At 38.2% G+C, this 23,150-nt stretch overlaps 1 protein-coding gene across 1 annotated transcript in view; it reads right to left on the bottom strand.

Annotated features, from left to right (window-relative positions):
• CNTNAP2 (contactin associated protein-like 2) overlaps positions 1-23,150 on the bottom strand; it is a 1,278,915-nt gene that overhangs the window by 792,103 nt on the left and 463,662 nt on the right. Inside the window, exon 10 of the mRNA XM_005862840.2 lies at positions 5,410-5,581. Coding sequence (XP_005862902.1) covers positions 5,410-5,581 — 172 coding nt within the window. The remainder of the gene's footprint in view (positions 1-5,409; positions 5,582-23,150) is intronic.

The following is a 23,150-nucleotide window of genomic DNA, read 5'->3' as shown; positions in this document are numbered from 1 at the left end:
CAGTACTAAAAGGGGAATAGTCTTAGACAAATTGGGCAAGTTAGCACCCCCCAAACCTGAGCCTAGCAGTAGCCAAGGCATACCACAAGGCCAGAGCGGTAGGCAGTTGGGACAGAGGGCGATCCCTGGAGACTAAGCAGGCTGAGGACCTTCAGGGAACCCAGAAGGAACTTGAGGAGAGCACATGGAACAGATCCCACTCCTCTGATTACAAGATGTTACATAAGTTGCCTGGTTCTGACCCAAGGGCCATGCTGCTGGGGTCAAGAAAGACATTTGAAATGGGGTAATAGCCCAAACGGGGAGATTGACCTCTGAGTGAACTTGAATATCATACTGACTGAGAAAAAATATATACATATATTATATGTTAGGATACCCAAATACATGTGTTCAAATATTTAGTTTTTCTGCTATGGGTTGGACGTGGGAGCTCATGAGCAAATGAAGATCAATTTTAAAAAATAAATAACATTACATTTTATTCATTTAAGTTAGGCCTATACATTTTAGCCTTGCTTTTACAGAAATGCATGACCTCCTTCTGAACTGATAATATTCATCTCTTTCTTTGTTGTTCACCTTTCCATTAGTCAGCTGAGTTTTGAAACATCACTATATCTATCCAACCCTCCTTTAAAGGCTCCTATAAAGAAATCCTATACTTCTTCTTTTCTTTCAAGGAAAAAAAAATCAAACAAACTGGGTAGATGTTCTTGAAAAAAAAAAAGCACTGAAATAAAAACTAAAAACTGGGACTGTGATTGTGCACTTCTATCCAAAGATATAATGAAGACTTAATTACCAACTCAGAAATAGGATCCAGTCTATTCAGAACTTCTGGAGGGGTAATTTTGTATTCTGGGATATTTAATCTTCCTCTTCCGCTCCCTGTGCAATAGAATGTTTACTGGCTTTGTTTCTTAATATATTTACAAGGGAGGTGACAGGAAAGCTAAGATTATAATCCTGATGAACTACTTTTACCAGTTTTTCTACCAGATCCTGGTTCTGACAACATGAATGTGCTCTGGTCTCTAAATAGCCACTCAGTGCCCAAGTGCCAGTCTCTAGGGGACATCACTGACATGCAACTTAATAGACCCCCAAAGAAATGTATCCTCTTTTCTTTGAAAGCCATCAATACACTTGGGAATTTTCTCTCCGTGTTTGGTAAAGAGAAGGTATTGGTTGATTTGAGAAATAGAAGATGGGGGGGAAAAAACACACAAAAAACCAGCTGCTTTTGGCTCCAAGAAAAATAAAGCTTGACTCCAGTGACTTGAATAAACAAGGATTATTATTTTATTTTCCACATAAAAAGGAGTGAAGGTGACTTCTGACTCCAGTTCACTCGAGCTTGAATTTTCTTGACTGCACAGCTCCAGGCATGGTGTCTGCATTGGAAAAAGGACAGTGTAGGGGCAGGGTGACAGCTGAATCAGGAAATAAAAGCTTTCTCAAGAACACCATAGCTGACCTCTGCTTATATCTCAGTGGCCAGGACTGTGTCACATGGCTACTCCTGACTATGGCAAAGAAAAATTACCTCTCTGGCAGCTAAGCTATGAGAGTGGTCTTAGGATTGATATACAAGTCACAACTAGCAAAACAGGCTTTACTATTACTCACAAAATAGATACATTTTTCCAAATGAGGCAAGAACACCACCTACTTAAGCTCAAAGTATTTCAACAGCAGATTCTTCATCCTATATGTCCTTATAAGAATCACAGACAAGGCATCAAGCAGTAACTCCTCATAGATTCTCACGTTCCAAGGCTGCAGCGGCTCTCTTCCTTTACAGATTCTGACCAACACCTGCCAGGGCCCTCCCAGGACTTACTCCAGCCGCCCATCCCTTCCTCTTACTCGCTTCCTCTTCTCCACCCTCCCTTCCCTTCTCCCCTCACTTCCTTTGAAACGCCCCATGATCTTGTAGTTCTCTCTGGCAGGAGCAAGTGAGTAAAGCTAACTTTAGTTGTAAGAGTGTTTCTGCAGAGATTTGGCTCATATTTCACACCTGAAAAGAGGTTAGAGAGAAGTGGGTTGAGAATAGGAACTATAAAGGGCGTCTAAAGATGTTTGCCATAAGGAATCAACAATGTAAGGGTGCTAGGAGCAGATTAAAGACGATAATTATGCAAGGAGGAACCAAGAGGTTATGTGCTGGATAGCTTTCTGATTTCAGAGAGTGTTCTAGCAACCAAGGATGTGCCAGAGGCCCTCCTCCCTAAGAGCAGGGTATCAATGAAAGGGTAGCGCTGGAGGCCTTTGTTGTTGGAAGATGTTTCCTGCCCTGTATTCGCCTCTTGCCCTTTCAGGTCTATGGCTGTTTAGGAAATAACAGCTGAAGAAACCAGAGGCCCTCACTAGGTCAGCATGGCCATTTTATCAGTCTGCTGATATATGCTTGTTACATACTTACATCCAGGTGCCTTCTTGACAATTCAACCCAAACGTCCAATAGACATCTCAACTCATGCTCACCACTGAATTCATGATTTCCCCCCCTGACCAATCTCTACCATCTAAGGAGACAGTAACGCCTTCCTTCCAGTTGCTTTTACCAAATCATTTCCTCTTTTCTTCTCATGCTCCACATCTAATCCATCAAGAAACACTACTAAATATATTCAGAACTGGCCACATCTCAGTACCTCTTGTGCCAACGCCCTGGTCTGAGGCCACCAGAATCTCTCATTTGGATTATGATATATAATAGCTCCCTGTTTCTACATTTTACAGGAAACAAGCCAGGTGTAAGTCCACACAAAAAGAAAGAAAAATAAGTTGAAATCATAAGGCATTCCAAGACACACAGCAAAACTCCCTTAGTGTCATCTTCCCCAAACTATTTCCCTAAGTTCTACTCATCAAATCATTGCAGCTGCTCCTATTATCTCCAAACATTTTATAAAAATCACATTGGTGGAAGCATTCATATTTTTTCACCCTATGTTCTCATTTATCCCCTCCCCACCCCCACAAAAAATAGCTTTCAAATCATCAAGCTGAAGATTGAAGGGAGAAAAGTAAGAAAGAGCCAATGCAGGCTTACTTAGGGAGTATTTGGGTAGTTTGAAAATAAAATGGAAGAGATCAGGCAATTGCAAAATTTTAGTTAGTGGGGGTGGTGGTGGGGGGATGAACAAGAGGTGAGCTAAGGATGTGTCATTAAAGTGTGACCTAGTAGGTCACCAATATATTAGTTTAGGCTAAACCCACTGGTCCTCTTACCTGGCAGACACAGACTAAATCCTCAATGATCTCCTCAATAGTTCCAACAGGTGAATATAGTCTTGTGTCATATTTACAAAAATACAACACTTCATAGATTAAGATTTTGACCTGAAGACATTTTAAGTAAATAAAGGAATGTGGTATTCCACACATTGGTAGTTCATGTACAGAAGTTATTGCCTTAAAAAATGAGACAAGCAGAACATGGATTCCATAATGGTTTTAGGAAATTTGTGGGCTATCATCCAGGAGAACATGAAAGAAAATCCCTGTTCGGTCAGCTGCAGGAGCCTTGACAACATGGACAATGGACTGACTCTATTCCTACAGCTACCAAGAATTGAAATTTGCATTTCCCATACTACATCTTCACCAGGAAGGCCATATTCCACTCTGCTCATTTACGAAAATCTCATTCATTCTTTTGAGGCCAATTTAACTCCCACTTTTTTCATGGGAGTAATCTATTAAAATTTCAATATCTCTCCCATACTTCATCAGTAGCAAACAATTTAACTACAATGCTCAGGAAACATGCTGTTTGGAGTGAAACAGCAATATTGCCATAAAACCTAGCCTGTTTACAAAAGCTGAAAGAACTAACTTGGTTATTACTGACAGAAATTATTATATTATTAAAGCTACTGGCATGGAAAATGGACAAGGTAGTAAAATGTCTCCATATGCTGTATAACTATTACTCAGAAGAAAAATCTTCCTGTATGGAAAACAATTACTAAAATTTACAGATAAACATCTAATACCAGAACATATGGTTGTTAAACTTCATCTCTCAGTTTTTCTGATTATTGCTACCATTTGCTTTAGGCAGAAATAACAGTTATTACACTATATTGATGGTTCAAATTATGAGTATATTTCTATTAAAATTGTTCATTGTTCTGTTTAAATATAAACTGTTTAGTCTGCCATTATGAATATTTGCAAGTATGTAATAGAAATAAACACTGATACATCAAATTTTATTACAAATATGTTAACGCTTTAAAAAGTTATAATCTATAGCTGTCATAAACTAATTTATTTCATACGAATAGTATTTTGTTCATTGTTCTGTTTAAATATAAACTGTTTAGTCTGCCATTATGAGTATTTGCAAGTATGTAATATAAATAAACACTGTGATACGTCAAATTTTATTACAAATATGTTAATGCTTTAAAAAGTTATAATCTATAGCTGTCATAAACTAATTTATTTCATACGAATAGTATTTTATTTAGATTATATAGGAAAAACTTACTTTTTTATAAATGACTTTATATATTTTTAAGATTAATCATATATCTTTGAATGACTGTGGAGAAAATTTTATAAAAATATAAAATTAATTACATTATTTTTCAGGATAAGATAGCCCTCTAATTTAAAAATGTTTTTTAAAATCACCTAAATTCACCAGGTTAAAATCAGTACTTGGTTAGGTGTGATTTGTTTATGGGCAAAACATATGAAAATGAAATATTTTCATGCTGGAAGAAAAGGCAATTTTAGAAGCATATTAAGGTAGAGTATGTAATTCTGTCACAATATTTCCTACAAAAGAGGTATCTTTCCACTGTGTGAGAAGCCAACTCAGTTTTCCTAAAAAGCTCCTCCTGAGAGTTGCAAAAACTAATAAAGTTTAGATTTTTGCAATATTTTAGCACATGTATTTTATAAGCAAACTCAATTACATTAAACATTCTGCTTCTGCAAGCCCCCATACAGCCCACCAACATTTTTTAATACTTCTTTTACTTCGAGGAGGCTTTAGCTGGGACAATATGATAAGGATGAGTTGTGACCAAGACAAGGAGAGAAGGGCTTCTCTGCTTGCGGGTATAGGAAGCAAAACTAAAAATAAACGGAGCTCCTTTATATCTCAGCTGTTGATTGCAAAACCACTGACATAATGCTCACACTCACGGAGCGAGGTTGATGGAGTAAAGTGACATCACAGATTTCTCTATCATGTATATCCATGTCCTGATATAAAAGGCATTGCTACAATCACACATACAGGACCACGGGCATGGCAAAAGGCTCTTCCTGCCTAACCCATCCGAGGGGTGGGTGGGAGGGTGAGTGTTTCATTCATCCCACAACATAAACATGAATTTGAAAAGTCTGGACAATCTGAAGCAGGATGAAAAGACCATTTACCTGTCTATGATGGCGCACATGTCAATGCTGACGTTTGCAAAACTTCCTGGTTTCCTTTGTGCCACCTCATATAAATTTACAAGTTGATCATCCACTTGAATGAGCTGCATGCATCCTTGGAATGAAGGCTGAAGGACAGAGTGACTTGAGTTACTCATCTGGTTCAGAAAACCTGTGAGAGAGCAGAAGAAATGGAGAAGTTAAAATCTGTGTATAGCACGCTTCACTAGGTCTCCTCTGATGATGCTCCCTGATCTCAGCCATTGCCTCCAACTCTTGCTTTGTTGATCCTTGCTGGTGTTGTATTCAGTACAGAAGAATGAAGTATTGTGAGAAAGAGATATTATTTCAGGGAAAGACATAAGGGTTGAATCTAAATGAATCTTTGTCTCTGGAGTCTAGCATTCCTTATTATTTTCTCCTTGACTTCTTCTTTCTCACTCTGTCACAGTTCATTCTATGTCCCTCTGCTGTTAATAGCTCACTGCTGTACTTCCGCCCCTGACCCTACACAGAGATTAGAACATAAAATTTAGACCTTTCTTAACTATCCAAGTGCCTTCCTCTTAAACTTTCAATATTACATCTATTTCCTTAATTCTCTAGAGGCCTGTTATTTAGATGTTAAGAAGCTAAACTTACTATTATCAATTAAGATGAATCTATTTTATGGATTAACTAGAGGCCTGGTGCACAACATTCATGCACTGAGTGGGGGAGGGGGGCGGTGAGGGAAGGGAATGGTCCCTCAGCCTGGCCTGCGCCCTCTTACAGTCCAGCACCTCTCAGGAGATGTCTGCCTACTGTGGAGGTGGGAGAGGCTCCCACCACTGCCACTGTGCTTGCTGTGAGCCTGGCTTCTGGCTGAGCAGTGCTCCCCCATGGGAGTGCACTGACCACCAGGGGGCAGCTCCTGCTTTGAACGTCTGCCCCCTTGTGGTCAGTGCACATCATAGTGATCAATCATTCCGCCATTTGGTCAATTTGCATATTACTCTTTTATTATATAGGATGTCTAATTCAATCCAAAGGTATATTTGCATTATAAATGATTTCTCACTTTATAAAATCCTAAGAAACATTACAAAGAATATATTTAGACATAAGGATTAGCCACCCTGCTCTGAATGTCTACACACACACACACACACACATGCCAAGTTTGAAAATAGATTAAAATTTTTATTACAAAACTAGAGGCCCGATGCACGAAATTCATTCAAGAGTAGACCTTCCCTCCCCTCTCCCCCGGCTGCAGGCACCAGCTTCCCTCTGGCACCGGGGACCCGGGCTGGCTTCCCTTGGGCCACCCGCAGGCACCCAGAACCCCAGGCTGGCTTCCCTCGGCCCTGGCTTTGTCCTGAGGGACATCCGGTCTAATTAGCATATTACCCTTTTATTATTAGAGATAACTTTAAAATAGCATCATCAATTACTATTATGACTTTTCAGTAGAGACATGCATAGGAAGTTAGTATGCATAGAAAATTAGTAGGCCATAGAAAATAATATATCTCTAGAAAGTCCCCAAAAGCATTTCCTTTTCATATAGCTCCCTACATCAAATTGACCTACCAGAACAAATTTAAACTGTGCTAATTTGCTTAAAAATCTGGTTATTCACACATTTATTTCAATCAAATAATATATGTACAGCAAAAAATAATTTCTACATAATGGATTAAGACCAATACCTGCCATTAATTTATTAAAAGTAAATTTTCAATAAAAACGCTTAAAAAATTGACCATTAAATTATTTTTTAAAGTGTCCTATTTTGTTTGACTGCTAATAGTAGTTAAGAACAATAGAAAACTCCTTCTCCCTTTATTAATGGTTTATAATATTTAAAGTTTAATAATTATTATTTGAACCTCTTTAAGGGTTAATCACAGAAGTGGAGTATATCCTTTTCCATCAACAGAATTCTATGTAAAAATAGGATTTAACTTAAATGAATTCATTGACTTAAAAATTAATATAAGACTCTATTTCAATGTCAAGCATATAGCTCATCTATATATTTTTTTCTAAGTCACATTTTTTTATTTGCATTTACTTAGTCCCCATTGAAATTGCTGATCTTAGAGAAGTCATCTATTTAGACAAGCTGTATGCATACACATGCTTTTAAATCTGTTCAATCAAAATAATATTGAAAGAAGTTAATGTCTACACTTAGCAGAAAGTAAACATCCAGCTGTAATGTTAATGACTATTCTTGACAAGACGATCGTTTGGTTCTGTTGTTGAATACTAGGAAGTCTCTAAATATCCATAGTGGCTTAGAAATATTCCAAAATGAGTAGATCTATTTGGGAGAACATGACCTTTTCTGATGCAAAGCAGCTACATAACACAGATTGCTATGAATTGAATTGGGTATAATTAAGTTCATCAAACAAGACTTCATCAGTAACCCATAACAATGTTATGTTTGGTCCTAAGGGATTTTTGAATTTGAAAGTGTCAGGTCCTTTCATTTTTCTACATGGGATACATTCTAGTAGAAGACAATAATAGGGCATACTACTAAATTGCTATTAAACATTTAAGTTTTCCCCCATCTCCTTGTATTATCTTTAACATTTCCAAGAGGGACTCCATTAATTCACACCATCTTTTAGACCCCTTCAACATTAAATTAGGGCTGACCTCTGTAGTCAGTAAAAAACTGAGGAAGTGGTGGCTGTGGAAAACTAGACTTCCAAGGCTAGTTTTCAACTTGATCTCTGAGACTGCTAACCCTGAAAAGTCAGTCATCATACTTGAGCAATCTTATGGAAAGGCCCATGAGGTAAAAAATCATGAGTTTAAGCCACTACATTTTGGAGTGATTTGTCATGTAATAATAACCAATAATGAATTTGGTACTGAGAGAGAATTGTAACTTAAATCTAAAAATGTGACAGTGACTTAGGGGCTGGGATGTCCAAATAAGTTGGATGGGCCTGGAAAGTACTGTTACTTGAAGCCTAAAGGCTTTAGAGTTTGTTGGAAAAGGCTTGAAAGAAGGTGAGGAAAAATGTTATTGGAAATGAGAGAAAACCAGATCTTGTGTTGCTGCAATGGGAAGTTTAGCAACACTGTGTTAATATGGAAAGAAAGGAGGTATACTTGAGATATTTGTAATCGAGCTAATGGCATTTTCAGACAGCAAATTCTGACATCTTTCAATTTATAGTAAAAGGGAAAAAAGAAGTGAGAAAAGCTAAAGAAAAACTGTTAAATACAAAGAAGCAGGACTTGATAGGGTTGAAGATAATGCTTTCTCAATAGCAGTCACTTCAGTTGGCAACAATGCAAAAATGAATAAACCACATTCAGGCAAAGATCAACTACCACTAAAACATAATCTAAAGATGACATGAGATGTAACTATAAAATCCATATTAAGACTTCAAAACATATTAGGTGGTGCCTCAAAGAACCATTCAGTCAGACAAAAATACTCTAGGAAACATATCCATATATATAAAATCCCAGCAACCGGAACGGCAGAATGCGGAACTACTGGTGGCTCTGATGCACACTGAGGCAGCCAACCAGCCTGATCTGGCCCCTCATGGGCCCCCAACACTTTGATCAGGGGCGGGGCCAGCTGGCCGGACCCCACCCATGCACGAATTCGTGCACTGGGCCTCTAGTTGGTGTATATTGCAGATCCTTTGAGTTACACAATAGGGATTCTAATAATCTTAAAGGCATCTTGCCCTTAGCATGTCAGCAGAAACACAATGTAAAAATGAAACAAAAACTGTTTAATGAAAGGCTACTGATTTTTAAGAGAACTGTACTGGCGAAAACACCACAAGCTTGGACTGAAAGAACTATAGATGGTACAAAATGAGAAAATGTCTTTAGATGCTAAACTTCTACAGGCAGGAAACTACACAGCTGTGAACATGGACTATGTTTTATTTTAAAAGGAAAGCATGGATTAGATTGGTTAAACTGAGAATCCAGAAGGCACAACTGATTCTGCCATGGAGAATCAGTTCTAGGAAATAATAGACCTGAATTCTAATCAAGGAATTAGCAACATGTGCCTGACTGGATTTCAGAACTGCTATGGAACTCCTGTTTTTCTCCATTTGAACTGGAGAGTCTAAAGTGATAGCTCCTATGCTTATCCTATCTTTGTATGTTGAGTGTTTGAGTGGCACAGAATTGTTCACAGGTCTTCAGATGAGCAGCTATAGTTGAGTAACTGCACCTGTCACTTCTGCAATGATCTGTTTGTCTCACAGGTCAGCACTGATTCAGTGTGGAAGGTACTACCCAAAGGTATGAATAATAGAAAGTTAAGACTTATGGCTCTCTTGAGGATGGTTACCAGAGTTTTCCCTTTGGGACACAGAAATTCATGTCTCTTCAACATGAAAGTATATTCAACACTTCCAAAGGCCCTCCAATGTTTCATCCCATCAGAGCAAGCATGTCAAACTCAAAAGCTAACACGGGCCAAATAAACAAGGTTTAAGTTTATGTGGGCCACAAAAAAAAAACCCCAAAGCTTCAATTTTCATAGAAATGTAGAGACATGCTGAATACAAAGAGCAGAAATAAATGAGTAACTGTTAACATAAAATAATAGAACATTTAAATAAAAATTAATATTTTTTCTTGAACATTAACTTACCAGACACTGAATAACTGCACAAATTAATAATCATAATGAAAATAAACCTATTTTTTTTTTGTTCTCCAAAAGCTAAATATTTCCTGTTGTGCACACTAAACAAGTCAGTCCAAGACTAATGATGTGGCAATTGCCGCTAAAATATTTGCTGCTAGTATTATTGGAGAGAAATGGTGGGCCTGCATGTAAGGGAAATGAATGCAATACGATTATAGCAATCACTCATTAGCAAATGTTGTAGTTCATTATTATTAACTAGAGGCCCTGTGCACAAGATTCATGCACTGGGGCGGGGGGGGAGGTGTCCTTCAGCCCAGCCTGCACCCTCTCCAATCTGGGGCCCTCGGGGGATGTCGGACTGCCTGTTTAGGCTTAAACAGGCAGTTGGACATACCTCTCACAATCCGGGACTGCTGGCTCCCAACCACTCACCTGCCCGATTGCCCCTAACCACTTCTGCCTGCCAGCCTGATCACCTACTAACCACTCCCCTTCCAGCCTGATTGATGCCTAACTGCTCCCCTGCCAGCCCAATTTCCCCCAAATGCCCTCCCCTGCTGGCCCAATCACTCCCACTGCCCTCCCCTGCCAGCCCGATCGCTCCCAACTGCCCTCCCATGCTGGCCTGGTCATCCACAACTGCCCTCCCCTACCGGCCATCTTGCACCGGGCATCTTGTGACCACATGGGGTGGCCATCTTGTGTGAGGGTGTGATGGTCAATTTGCATATTACCTCTTTATTATATAGGATTATGTATAACAGGATATTATAAAAATTAAGTTATGAAATTTTTATTAAAATGTTTCTTACATACCATTATATTGGCTGGGCTACAAACATATTCGTTGTGGGCCGCCTGTGGGCCACGAGTTAGACATACTTGCATTAGAGCATCTGCTCAAAATTCTGTAATTCATTATCTAAGTCAAGTTCATATACAAATGAAGCTCCTGGGATGTCCAAGAGGAAAGAAAGCTGTTTAGGTGCAGTTACTGTGACTCCCAGGGCTTACTGATAAATGGCATTAGAAGCTTCACCTTGGTCTCTTGGACCACTTGCTGTGGAAAAGTCAGACCAGGTGTCCTAGGAACCTCCAGTAGTCTGGTGGGGAGGCACCCGGGAGGGGAGAAAATAAGACCTACTCCTAACAGTCAGCAGCAAATAGCTAGCTATGTGAGCAAAGCCATCTTGAAGTGGGACCTCCAATTCTAGTCAAGCCCTCAGATGACTGAGGCCCTGGGAAACATAACTTCAACCTCATAAAAACACTTTAAGCCAGAACTTCCTAGCCAAGTTGCTCCTGAATTAGAAGTTGCTCCCGTAGAAAAAGGAGAGTAAATTATTACCATGCTGAGCTACTGAGTTTTTGGGTTGTTCTATGCAGCTATAGAAAACTAATTCAGATTATAACTAATAACTCCTGCCATCACTTTCTCAAATAGTTTTTAAAAATTAGAAGTTGAATAACAAAACCTTAGCCGGCAAAACAGTGACTGGTGGATTGCTAACCATTCCCTTATAGTTAGCAATGGGCTAAAGATATTGTGTCTCTGAGACTGAAATTCCTAGTGCCCTAACTCCCTTTGAAATGGAGGAGAAAATGTTATTTACTTCCTGTGTTTGTTCCCTGTAATTACAAATATAAGGTCACTAAAAATACCAGTGTATTAGTGTCTGTGATACTTTCAGTGATGACTCTAAAGCTTAGGAATTGACCTATTTAATAGATTAATAGCAGGAGTGTTTGGAGATATAAATTTGCAACTGAGAATATGAGGGTCAGAAATGAATAGATATAAAATGGATAGAAAGTTAACCTTAATAAAAATTTGCCAATTTAATAGAAAGAGTATATAGAATAAAGAGATAAACTTTTGTTTGTTTTGGCTTAGATTTTAAATTTATTATATCTATAAATTTGGAATAAAACATGCAATATTCATACACGGGTCATTGTTCCTGGGCTCTACAATCTGACAATGTGTTCTAACACCCACAGTGAATTGTCATCCTGCCTGCCTCAATTTCATTTCACTCTCAGTAAACAGGGACACCTCCTCACCTTATAGGGTCATTATAATTATGTTGCCTCACTGCCATGTTTGAGATTTCCATTTCAAGACTTAGGATATAAAAACTTCACACCTGATTTGAAGTCCACTCAGTATTTATTATTCTTACTGACAAAAGAAATACATGCAATTTCAAGGTTTTAAAATTTTAATTCAGAAATACATCAGTGAAAAGCATGCTGATATTTCTTTTGTCAGTAAAATGCCAATCTAAAGTGTTGTAAATTATAATGTTAACCTGATGGGATGTAAAGAGCAAACAAGAGGCAACAGGGTTCAAAATTCCACATGTCTAAAATGACGTGCATGCCAAATTTATCTTTATTTACAGTTATTTTAAAGTTGGAAAGTTTGGGAGGTCAGAGAGAGGCTGGTGTAATGCTGTGAGGATGCTAAAAAAACATGCAATGTCATCCTTTTAATATAATCTTAGAGAATTCTGAAAAATGTCTACCACCAATCTCTATTGTTTCCCAATCTTCCTAAATAATTCACCCTGTTGGGAATGTGGGTCCAAGCAAGCAGAGTGTTAGACATGATCCCAGTGGCGTCTGGCACCTCCACAGTGAGAATAGCCATTAAAGCACATCCATCTGGTGTGGCTGTGAACCTAACTACAATACAGGTTGATTGAGTAAATTAATAAATCTACTGAAGGACAGTGGTATGGGTTCTCGTTGTCAGGAGAGGAGGGTACAAATGTAAAGTGGAAAATCTTGAATGGATACTATGGGTTTGGTTAAGAATTTAATCTTTCAGTGTGCACTTACGCATTTAAGTGTATTTAGATAGATGTAGAAATAAATCTAGCTGGAATTGTGTGAGTGCTCAATATACAGATAATTTCTACCATGCCCTGAGACAATCCAGGAGCAGGGTTATTCCTATAGTTCAGACCTCAGTTTCTCTACTGAATAAAACCAGCTCATTGGAGAAATGGTTGACTCCAGAGCTGCATCAGGAAAAGCACAAAAACACAATATGAGTCTGAGATATTTTGCTGAATAAGAAAGTAAAAAAGTGCTCAAAAATAATGATGCCATATCAGAATGACATAGGAGCCAGCCTGAAGAAGGCTTCTATTGATCAAAGCTGGACAATTTGAGTGCAAAATAAATAACTGGACCATCAAAATATATTTTGAGTATCAAAAGAAAGGATATTATAAAGGAAGGAAGGAAGGAAGGAAGGAAGGAAGGAAGGAAGGAAAAGAAAAGGAAGGAAAGATGGAAGAAAGAGAGAGAAGAGAGAAGAGGGAAGAGAGAAAAATAAAGAAGGAAATTAATTTATATATCAAACTTCATTGACTAGAATAGGAATCCATGAGTAACCTACATGAAAATGAATAACTAAATGGGGAGAATAGAAATCTCTTCCTATAGTACTATGCTAACTAATAAATATAAAAGGCATGTTGGAATTAGCAAGTCACCATTTGGCCACTGTCATAATAATAAATCTTTCAGGGAAGAAATATCAATTGATGCTCAAATGTAAGGGTAAAAGTTGGATGAGGAACAGAGTCTCCAAGTGTCTCTCTAAAAACATATTTATTAATTTCAAAAAGGAAACTAGTTATTTTATAGCAGAGAACCCTGGAAGACATCTTTGTAATCAAGTAATAAAAGTTATCACCATCAGTCAAGGGACTGGATAACATTGTGGGCCACCTGATAAGATGTAATGAGAAGAATACAACATCGCCTGGTGGTACTCCTGCCCCAAAATACATATCCTAAGTGCAGAAAGGAGGAAACATCAGACAGACCCAAACCAAAATGATCTTCAGGAATGATAAGGTTATGAAAGTAAAGAATCACGACCCATGATTTACAACAATATAAATAAGAAGCAATTTGTATGTCGATGAAAGACCTTTGGGGTGTTTTGAAAGGGAAAGGAACAGACAGTTAATGGTTAAAGCTTCTCCAAGTATATTTGCCCAAATCAGAAAGTAATAATATTCCAAGCCCCATAGCACTTTTGAGGCTGTGCTTCCTCCCCACTGAGTTGTTTTGTTTTGAAGATAAGGGAGTCAGCAGGTTGGGTGCACTATGACCAAATGGCAACAGGTGCAGGCCTTGCAAAGGGCAAGATACTTCCCTTTGGTCATCTAAGAACATGGAAAGAATGGACAAAAATATCTGATCAGGACATTTTCACTGGGATTCAAGGTTTACCAGTAGTTGAACAAATGTGAAGAGCTAAATACAAAACTGCTCTTCCACCCAATAAAACCAGACACAATCAATTCCTAAATCCATCAAAAACACAAATGAACCTACATAAAATATGACAATTGGGAATGTGTGAGAGACTGAGGAAGAAGTAATTAATACAAACAATTATAGTGCCATATATTGCACAGTTCTAAGTAGCTTAATGTAGAGATTATCACTTGTATTTTATTTTTTTGTAAAAATAACAGATTTTACATAGATAACTCATTTCTACTGTTGTAAATCATGGGTCATGATTAGATAGAGAAATCCTATTGGTGTGAGCTTATCCTGAAGTCAACAACAGTGTTGTTTTTCCTTATACACTGAGGAAGTCAGTCTGGGCTAAGCTTGGGTGCTGCTCAGTGTGGAAGACCCAGGCATAGAAATCCAGCAGTTTGATCTCATAACAATGTTTTCTGAAATATCTGCACAAACCTAATATGCATTATATTTTCCAAATTGAAATCGCAATCATATTCCTTGGGAAGCCTGCCATAAATATCTCTCCTTCCTCCCCATCCCTAATGGATGAATTAGGAAATTTCTCATATAGAGATGGGATAGAGAGAAGCATATTGTAAGGTCCTGAGGTGGTTTTCCTTTATTTGAAGCTCTGGGATATTAATGCAAATTTTTGTCCTTATACTGGGCATTTGTAGTGCCCACTCCTAGAGCAGTGAGCTGCAGCATAGATTCAGTGTACAGTAGAGATTATCTCTTGAGAGTTTTTTGCATATGTTACATCCTGTTTTGCACTTCTTTCTGTGGGTCATTTCCCCCAGAATTCCTCAAAGGAAGGAAGGTATTGCTTCTATTTTAGAGATTAAAATAAAATTATAATAATAAATTTAAAAAGTCAAGAATCAGCTGATGATCTGTTTCCAACTTTTAGAGACTAGAGAGGTAGGAAAATAGGGTGTGACATGTGATCCCACAGTGGGTCTTTTTTTCTCTAAAGGACAATATAGGACAATTGACAAAACTTGAATAAGGTCTCTGGGTGAAAGTTATACTAGTGGCTTTTGTACTTTTCTTGCATTTTTCCCCCCAAATTTTAATTGTTTGAAATAAAAACAATTTAAAATTTTCTTTTCCACCTGATATGAAGTAGTGCTTTATGCTAAAAACTCTGCCACTTGGCATTGCCTTATTCTATATAATAAAACCCTAATATGCAAATCGACCAAATGGCAGAACGACTGGTTGCTATGACACACACTGACCACCAGGGGAAAGATGTTCAACGCAGGAGCTGCCCCCTGGTGGACAGTGCGCTCCCACAGGGAGAGCACCGCTCAGGGGGGGTCCCCTGCCCAGGCCTGACGCCTGGGCCAGAGGCATCAGGCCTGGGCGGGGGCCAGAACCAGTGATCGGGGGGAAATGAGGGTCCCCTGCCCAGGCCTGACACCTCTGGCAGAGGCATCAGGCCTGGGCAAGGGGCCGATCCTGCGATTGGAGGGTGATGGGGGTCAACGCCTGAGGTCTCCCAGTATGTGAGAGGGGGAAGGCTGGGCTGAGGGGGCCCCCCCCCCCCCCCCCCCACAACCAAGACAAGAATGTCATGTAACGGGCCTCTAGTTTTCCAATAAAATGAAATTGTCTTGTCCCAATGTTCTTAATGCCCCCTTTTCTTTATTCTACTTTAATGTGCATTCAATGTCCATGGATTCTCAATGAAATTGAGCTTCCTAATTTCATTGATGATTTTCAGGTAACCAAAGGACACCTTTACCCTTTACTTAGATTTCTCAGTTGCATTTGACACTTGATCCTCATATACTAGTATATTCTTTGTTATCAAACCAAGATGACTTTCATTCCCTGACTAGACTGAATATTCTGACTCCTGCATCCCATTCCAAATTCAATTCATGTCTCCCTTAGTGATATTTAGACCTACTGCATTCCTAAACCCTAAAAATATTAGAATACATACAACCACTCAGAATTCCTTCTGAGATTTAAAAAGTAAAGCAATGCTAATTCAACCATTTAATAGGTGTAATAACATTCTACAAAAATTTAATAATTTTCTTCAATATATACTTCATGCTTCAAGTGAATTTCTTACAATTAGAAATAGTTCTGTCATATTTTTGTGTGCCTACTTTGCTAGTTCCCCAATTAAATGCTTAAGGTGTCTATTCTTACAAATTATGTTTTGGCCACCTTGTTCTCTTGTCTGTGCCTCAGGAAAACCATGCCCTTTCTGCCTTGACTTTTCTTCTCCCTTTCATTTTTCATGGTTGATTTCTTCTTATGACTCAGGTCAGCTCAAATGTCACCTTCTGAAATGGGCCTTACAAACCCACTCTATTAAAAAGTATTCTATCAATTTTCTCTTCCTAGTTCTTCAGCTACTCATTGTTGTTATAGAATTTGTCATAATTCACACTTCTCTGTATTGGCTTATTTATTTACGTGTGTGTGTGTGTGTGTGTGTGTGTGTGTGTGTGTGTGTGTGTGTTTCTGAGTGTGTTTTTCTCCACTTTTCCTATCAGTTTCATGGCATCAGTCTTATTATCTCTATGAATTTTTTAAAAATATATCTATTGAGAAAAATTCACATATTATAAAAATTCACCACCCTAATTATCTTAAAACTAGAGGCCCGGTGCACAAAATTCATGCATGGGTAAGGTCCCCAGGCCTGGCCGGCGATCAGGGCTGATCTGTGGGGCTACCAGCGGGGAAATTGGGGGGCCCCCTCTGGCACCCACCTTGGCCAGCCTGGCACCACCTGCTCACCAGCCCCGTCCCCCACCACAGCGGCCTCCCTCTGCGGGGCGACCAGTGGGACAATTGGGGAGCCCTTGCTGGCACCCGCCTTGGCTGGCCTGGGATCTGTGGGTTAGGATCAGCTCCTGCATTGAGCATTTTCCCCTGGTGGCCAGTGCGTATCATAGCGACCGGACATTCCACTGGTCTTTCCACTGTTCAGGATTTTCCCCTGGTGGCCAGTGCGTATCATAGCGACCGGTCATTCCACTGGTCTTTCCACTGTTCAGTCAATTTGCATATTAGGCTCTTATATAGGATAACCAATACAATATATATGGGATATGTTCAAGATATAAGGTGTCTATTAAAAGTTTGGAAACAAATTATTTTTAACAGATTAAAGCTATTCTTTATAAGATAATACATATAGATATATCAGTTTCCAGACTTTTTGGACCCCTCTATATTTTTAGGCAAATGAGCAGCTGAATTAATATGTTTGGGTTTTTGCCCTCAAAAGAAGGGTTTGGGTCTTTACTTCCTACAGGTCTTTGTTTCAGTTGCCTTATTTGAGAGGCCTGCAATCCCCAATTGGGGCCATGCAGCAGGCAGCCTATGAATGTTTCTATCTCATTGAAGTTTCTATATCTCTATCCTTCTCCCTTACTCTCTCCCTAAAATCAATAAAAACGTATTTAAAAGCCAAGTGGAAGTTGAAATCAAGCATTGGACTTGTGCAAGGAATAGGACCAATCCCAACTGCCCCCACCCACACCCACACCGACACACCATCACATAAAGACTAAACTGCTAAAATCTCAGGTAAAGCAGATACTGGAGAAAAATTCACTAGTCGGCAAAGAGATAACATGGGAATTTGTCTCACTTTTCCTGGCCTATAGAAAGAAAAAGACAACGGAAATTACTTCCTAAGAGTTCATAAGCAACAGTCTTGCTCAACAAAATTATGGGTTTCAAATTTATATTGATAATAAGATGTAACCCCCAAGCCAAGAAATTAAAATAGAAAAAGGGGTTCTAAACTGCTCTTTCGAAGGAAGTATAAATCCTCTCTGGATTCACTCTGGAATTACAGGATTCATGAAGATAAAAACCTGAGAAATTTAAACTCACAATCCAAAAACACAAAACATAAGAAAATAAGCATAATAAATAAGACTCAGCAGAACCATCACACACAAAAAAATTTTGCCCCATGAATTTGAAATAAATTTTACTATTGTGAACATTGTCAAATGAATAAAAATTATTTAAAGAAATAAAAAGTGAAATCAAACATATAAGAAAGGAATGAGCTCTGGCCAGGTAGCTCAGTTGGATGAAGTATTGTCCTGTGCACTAAAAGGTGGCTAGTGTGATTCCAGGTTAGGACACATATCTAGTGGGAATCAACCAGTCAATATTTTTCTCTCTCTCTCTTTGATTTTTCTGTCTCTGTCTCTCTTTCCCTTCCTCCTATCTAAAAATCTATAAAAAAAACATATCCTCATGTGAGGATTAAAAAAAAAAGAAACAAGATAGTATTAAAAAGAATCAGTCAGGTTTGATAAATAACTAAGTCAGTTCTTCAAGAATGAAAATCTATTATTAAAGTTAAAAACTCATTAGTCGCAGCCCTGGTGGGTTGCTCAGTAAATTAGAGCATCCTCCTTATAAACCAAGGCAGCGGTTCGATCCCCGGTCAGGGCACATACAAGAATCAACAATGAATGCATGAGTAAGTGGAACAACAAAATGATGTTTCTCTCTCTCTTTCTGTCCCTTCCCCTCTCTTTAAAAATCAATATTTTTTAACTTATTAGTTGCATTAAGCTCATGAGACAAAGCTATAGAATGTATTTGTGAACTGAAAGACAGATTGGATACCCAGAATGTAGTCTAGAAATAAAAAGTGGTTTAAAAAATTAAATATAAAATGTTAAATGTGGAGGACAAAAATTTCAGAAAGAAAAAAAAGAGAGAATCATAGAGAATAAATTCAAAGATACAATGTCTGAGAATTAAAGAACTGATTAAAATTTAGATTCAGGAAGGAAAGTAATTCCCCCCCAAAATTTTTTTTTAAATCAACCTGTTAATAGACACAGAATAGTTTAAGAGCAGATCCCCAATAACAGTAGCAAGAAAGAAGCTAGAGGACTCCTAAGAAACAATAATAAAGTAGACAGGAAAGCTGTTAACAAGGCGGGGGGGGGGGGGGGGGGGTGGAGGTAGAATGCAGTAGAATAACACATTCTGAAAGAAAATAAAATTCCAATGTAGAATTGTAAAGCAAGCTAAAATATCAAAAAGAAAGTGAAATTAAGAAATTTTCAGACAAAAATTGAACCAAGTTACCACCAACAAAACCCATTAAAAAACTATAAAAATTAAAGGATATGTGTAAAAGAAAAACAGACTCTAGCAAGGGTAAGAGGGGGAAAAAAAGGCAAATATGGAAAAAATTCAAAATACATTGACTACACAAAAATGAAATTATAAAATTACAATTACACTGTAGTTAAAAAAGAGGCAGAGCTAAAATGCAGGAGAAAGTAACATATAGAATGGTAGGGGATAAGAGGAGTTACGTCATACCAAATGTTATGGACTGAATTGTGTCTCCCCAAAATACATATATTAAAGCGTCAACCTCCAGAGAGGTAATTAGGGTTAAATGAGGTGATAAGTGTGGGCCCCAATCCCATAGGACTGGTGTCATTATAAAAAAAGGAAGAGACCCAGATATCTCTCCGCTTGTACCCAGAGAAAGACCATGTGAGGATGTAGCCATAAGATGTCTTCCAGGCATCTACAGGGTTACCAGAAAGCAACCCTGGCATGCTGACCTTGGACTTCCAGCCTTCAGATTGTGAGAATAATGCTTTTGATAAGGTACTTACTCTATGATGCTATAGCTGCCTGACAGACTAATACACCACGTTTCTTTCATAGTTTAGGAGAAAGATGAAAATGTTAAGTTATTTTTTACTTTTATAAATACTCATTAAAAAGTATAAGGATAATCCCTAAAATAAAATATATGGAGTGCATATATTTTACATTTAATGGTAGATAATATATATTTTTAAAAAATATTTGATAAAGCAAAAGGAAGAAGTAAAGGAGGAGTAAAAGGAACATAGTAAAAGAAAGACAAAAGCAAAATAAGATGGTAAAAATATTTCCAAATGAAAAAATAGTTAAAATCAATTTTAACCATATTGAAAATACAGATCATGCCATGGGGTTTGTTTCTAAAATCTAGCAATAGACTATATTTATGAAGCACATCTAAAAACCTGGGTGGCTATGATGAGATTAATATACCCACCTGGTGATATGGTCCAAAAATATTGATATAATTTATCAATATTAGTATCATAGCAACATTAGTATCATAGGTGGAGAGGAATTAGCTACAAAGCAAGCATGTCTGAGTCTGATGCTGCTATTCTATCTAGTTTACCAATCGTATGTTTCAATAAATTACTTAAAAACTGTGATGAATAGTTTTTCCTCATCTGTAAAATAGAGAAAATAGTATCTATTTCATAGTATCATTTGGTTAATGAACTAAATACATGTAAATTATTAAGCATACAGTCTGACACTCAGTAACACTGTTACCAAGGAGGATGGAGTGACAAAATATATTTTAAGATAAAACCAAAACAAATGCAGAAAAGGCACTACAGGAATAAGGTTGGTTAGTATATTAATGACAAAGGTGAAATTCACCAGGAAGTTATATATAGTCTAAATATGCTGGTGCCTTATGACATAGTATTCAAATAGATAAAATGCATTTTCAAACATTGCAAGCATCACTTCCTCAAGAAAACCTTCCCAATGATAGCCTCCTTCCCCAAATTCTAGGCTCCTTCCTGGTGCCTGCTCTCACAGGAAGCTATAATTCTTTTTCACTTCTCTCCTACCAAATGCCCTTGCTCTCTTAGAACTGGAACCACCTTCTGTATTCTCAGTGCCAAGTTACAAACATGATACAGAGTAAGTATCCGAAACGTGTATGTTTGAGAAATAAATGTCTTTGAAAATTTTATTTATCCTATATAATAATAGGGTAATATGCAAATAGACCAAACAGCAGAACAACCAAACAACCAATCAGAGTGTAATATGCTAATGATATGCTAAGGCTGCTCAACCACTCGCTATGATGTACAGTGACCACCAGGGGGCAGACAGTCAACTGGTTGACCAGTAACTATGACATGCACTGACCATCAGGGGGCAGATGCTTCAACCAGTAGGTTAGCTTGCTGTTGGGGTCCGGTTGATTGGGACTGAGCGAAATGGGCCAGACACATCCTGGAGCCCTCCTGCGGTCCCTCCCTGGCCTGATCATGCACTGGTGGGGTTCCTCAGCCTGGCCTGCACTCTCTCCCAATCCAGGACCCCTCGGGGGATATCAGAGAGTCGATTTCAGCTTGATTTCACTGGCCACTCCCCCTGGGAGGGCGCCAGATGCAGGGCTCATGGCTGGTGAGCGCTGCTGTGGCAGTGAGTGCCTCTCCCTATCGGGACTGATAGGGCGCGAATCTGTGGCAGGCACATTGGGGCTGGGATGAGAGAGAGCGGCAGGTAGGAGCTGCAGGCAGCATTGGACTGTGGGGTTCGGCCTGATCCCCGCAGGCCACCCAGAGGGACCCCACCTGTGCATGAATTCATGCACCAGGCCTCTAGTTTACAAATAAATGTAAATACATGTCTTTGAAAATTTTATTTATTTAGAAATAAGTGTAAATAAATGTATGCAAGAGGAAATTTAAAACACAAATTTTAATTCTTTTTTTTTTTTAAAGAATAAACTTCCTCAACCTATGCAGGAAAACTCCACATGTTATCACATTTCTTCTCACCCACACATACTATCCTGATCCCCAGTGTTATGCAGATTGTCCTTTGTCTATATATTTCTGTGGAAGATGGTAAAAGCATTCATCAATTTCTACTAAACATTTATGATCAAAGACATGTAAGAACTGGCTCAGGGAAACTTGATAGATTGACCAAGGTTTTACTTCCTCTGTTTCTGAAACTTATCCAAATATCAAGGTCTGTAAATAAGTATACGCTCTGTAATGTTGAAAAAATACAAGTACGATGATAGGTGAACTATTTCAACAAAGTTTTAAAAGATAATGAACTAGATGAGCAAGGAAAACAGAGATGGTGCAAAAGAAAAGGTACTTGAATACCCCTGGAGAGACATGCCTATGAGAAGTGATACAGACAGAGAGTATGGCTCAACTCCAGAAAGATTTAAAATCTGGAGGTTTACAATGTGTCTTTAAAGAGAGCAAGAGCAGACGACATCCCTCTCACTCCCTGAAAGATTGCAAGAGTCATACTCCGAGCCCCTGAAACTGTGAATCTGAGTGAGAGTCAGTCATTTGAGCGGGAAGGTGTGTGTGAAATTGCAAGAGTGAAACAAGAAAGATTCTAGTGATATTCAAATTAGACGTGGAATTCTCAGTTCCCTTCCCTTTCCATGTTTCCAGAATACAGCTAGAGACTATCCGATGCTCTTCTAGAGGAAGTAAACAGTCTAAAAAAAAACCAAAACCAAAACAAAAAACAAAGACGGTGGGGTGAAATGGAAGGGCCAACAAGCTTCACCTAGAGACAAGTTCCTCTTCAAGGCACTCTGCTGTCTAATGTGTATGGACATTGGTAATGTAGATTACAGAACCACATATGGATAAATGATTCACAGGTCTTGCTTCAAATTATCAAACAAACAAAACAAAAACTGATTTCAAATTCAAATAAATGCATTAGTGAGCAAAATTTGAAGATGCACATTAAATTGTTATTCAAAGAAAGTATTCATCAATACCTGTAAATAAATTAATTTTAATCATAGCAGTGGGAAAACCATGTTATGCATAGAAAAGTAGACATTTGGCCAATTAATTGACCTCCTTAAAGGTCCAATTTCCCTCATAAGGGGCGATAACATTAGCAGTTTTTCACCTCCCTAAATATAGATATAGATATAGATATAGATATAGATATAGATATAGATATAGATATAGATATATAGATATATGAAATA

The sequence above is a fragment of the Myotis brandtii genome, unplaced genomic scaffold, assembly GCF_000412655.1.
Source record: "Myotis brandtii unplaced genomic scaffold, ASM41265v1 scaffold168, whole genome shotgun sequence".
Lineage (NCBI taxonomy): Eukaryota > Metazoa > Chordata > Mammalia > Chiroptera > Vespertilionidae > Myotis > Myotis brandtii.
The sequence above is the reverse complement of the archived record's forward strand: the minus strand, read 5'-3'. Positions and strand labels throughout refer to the sequence as shown.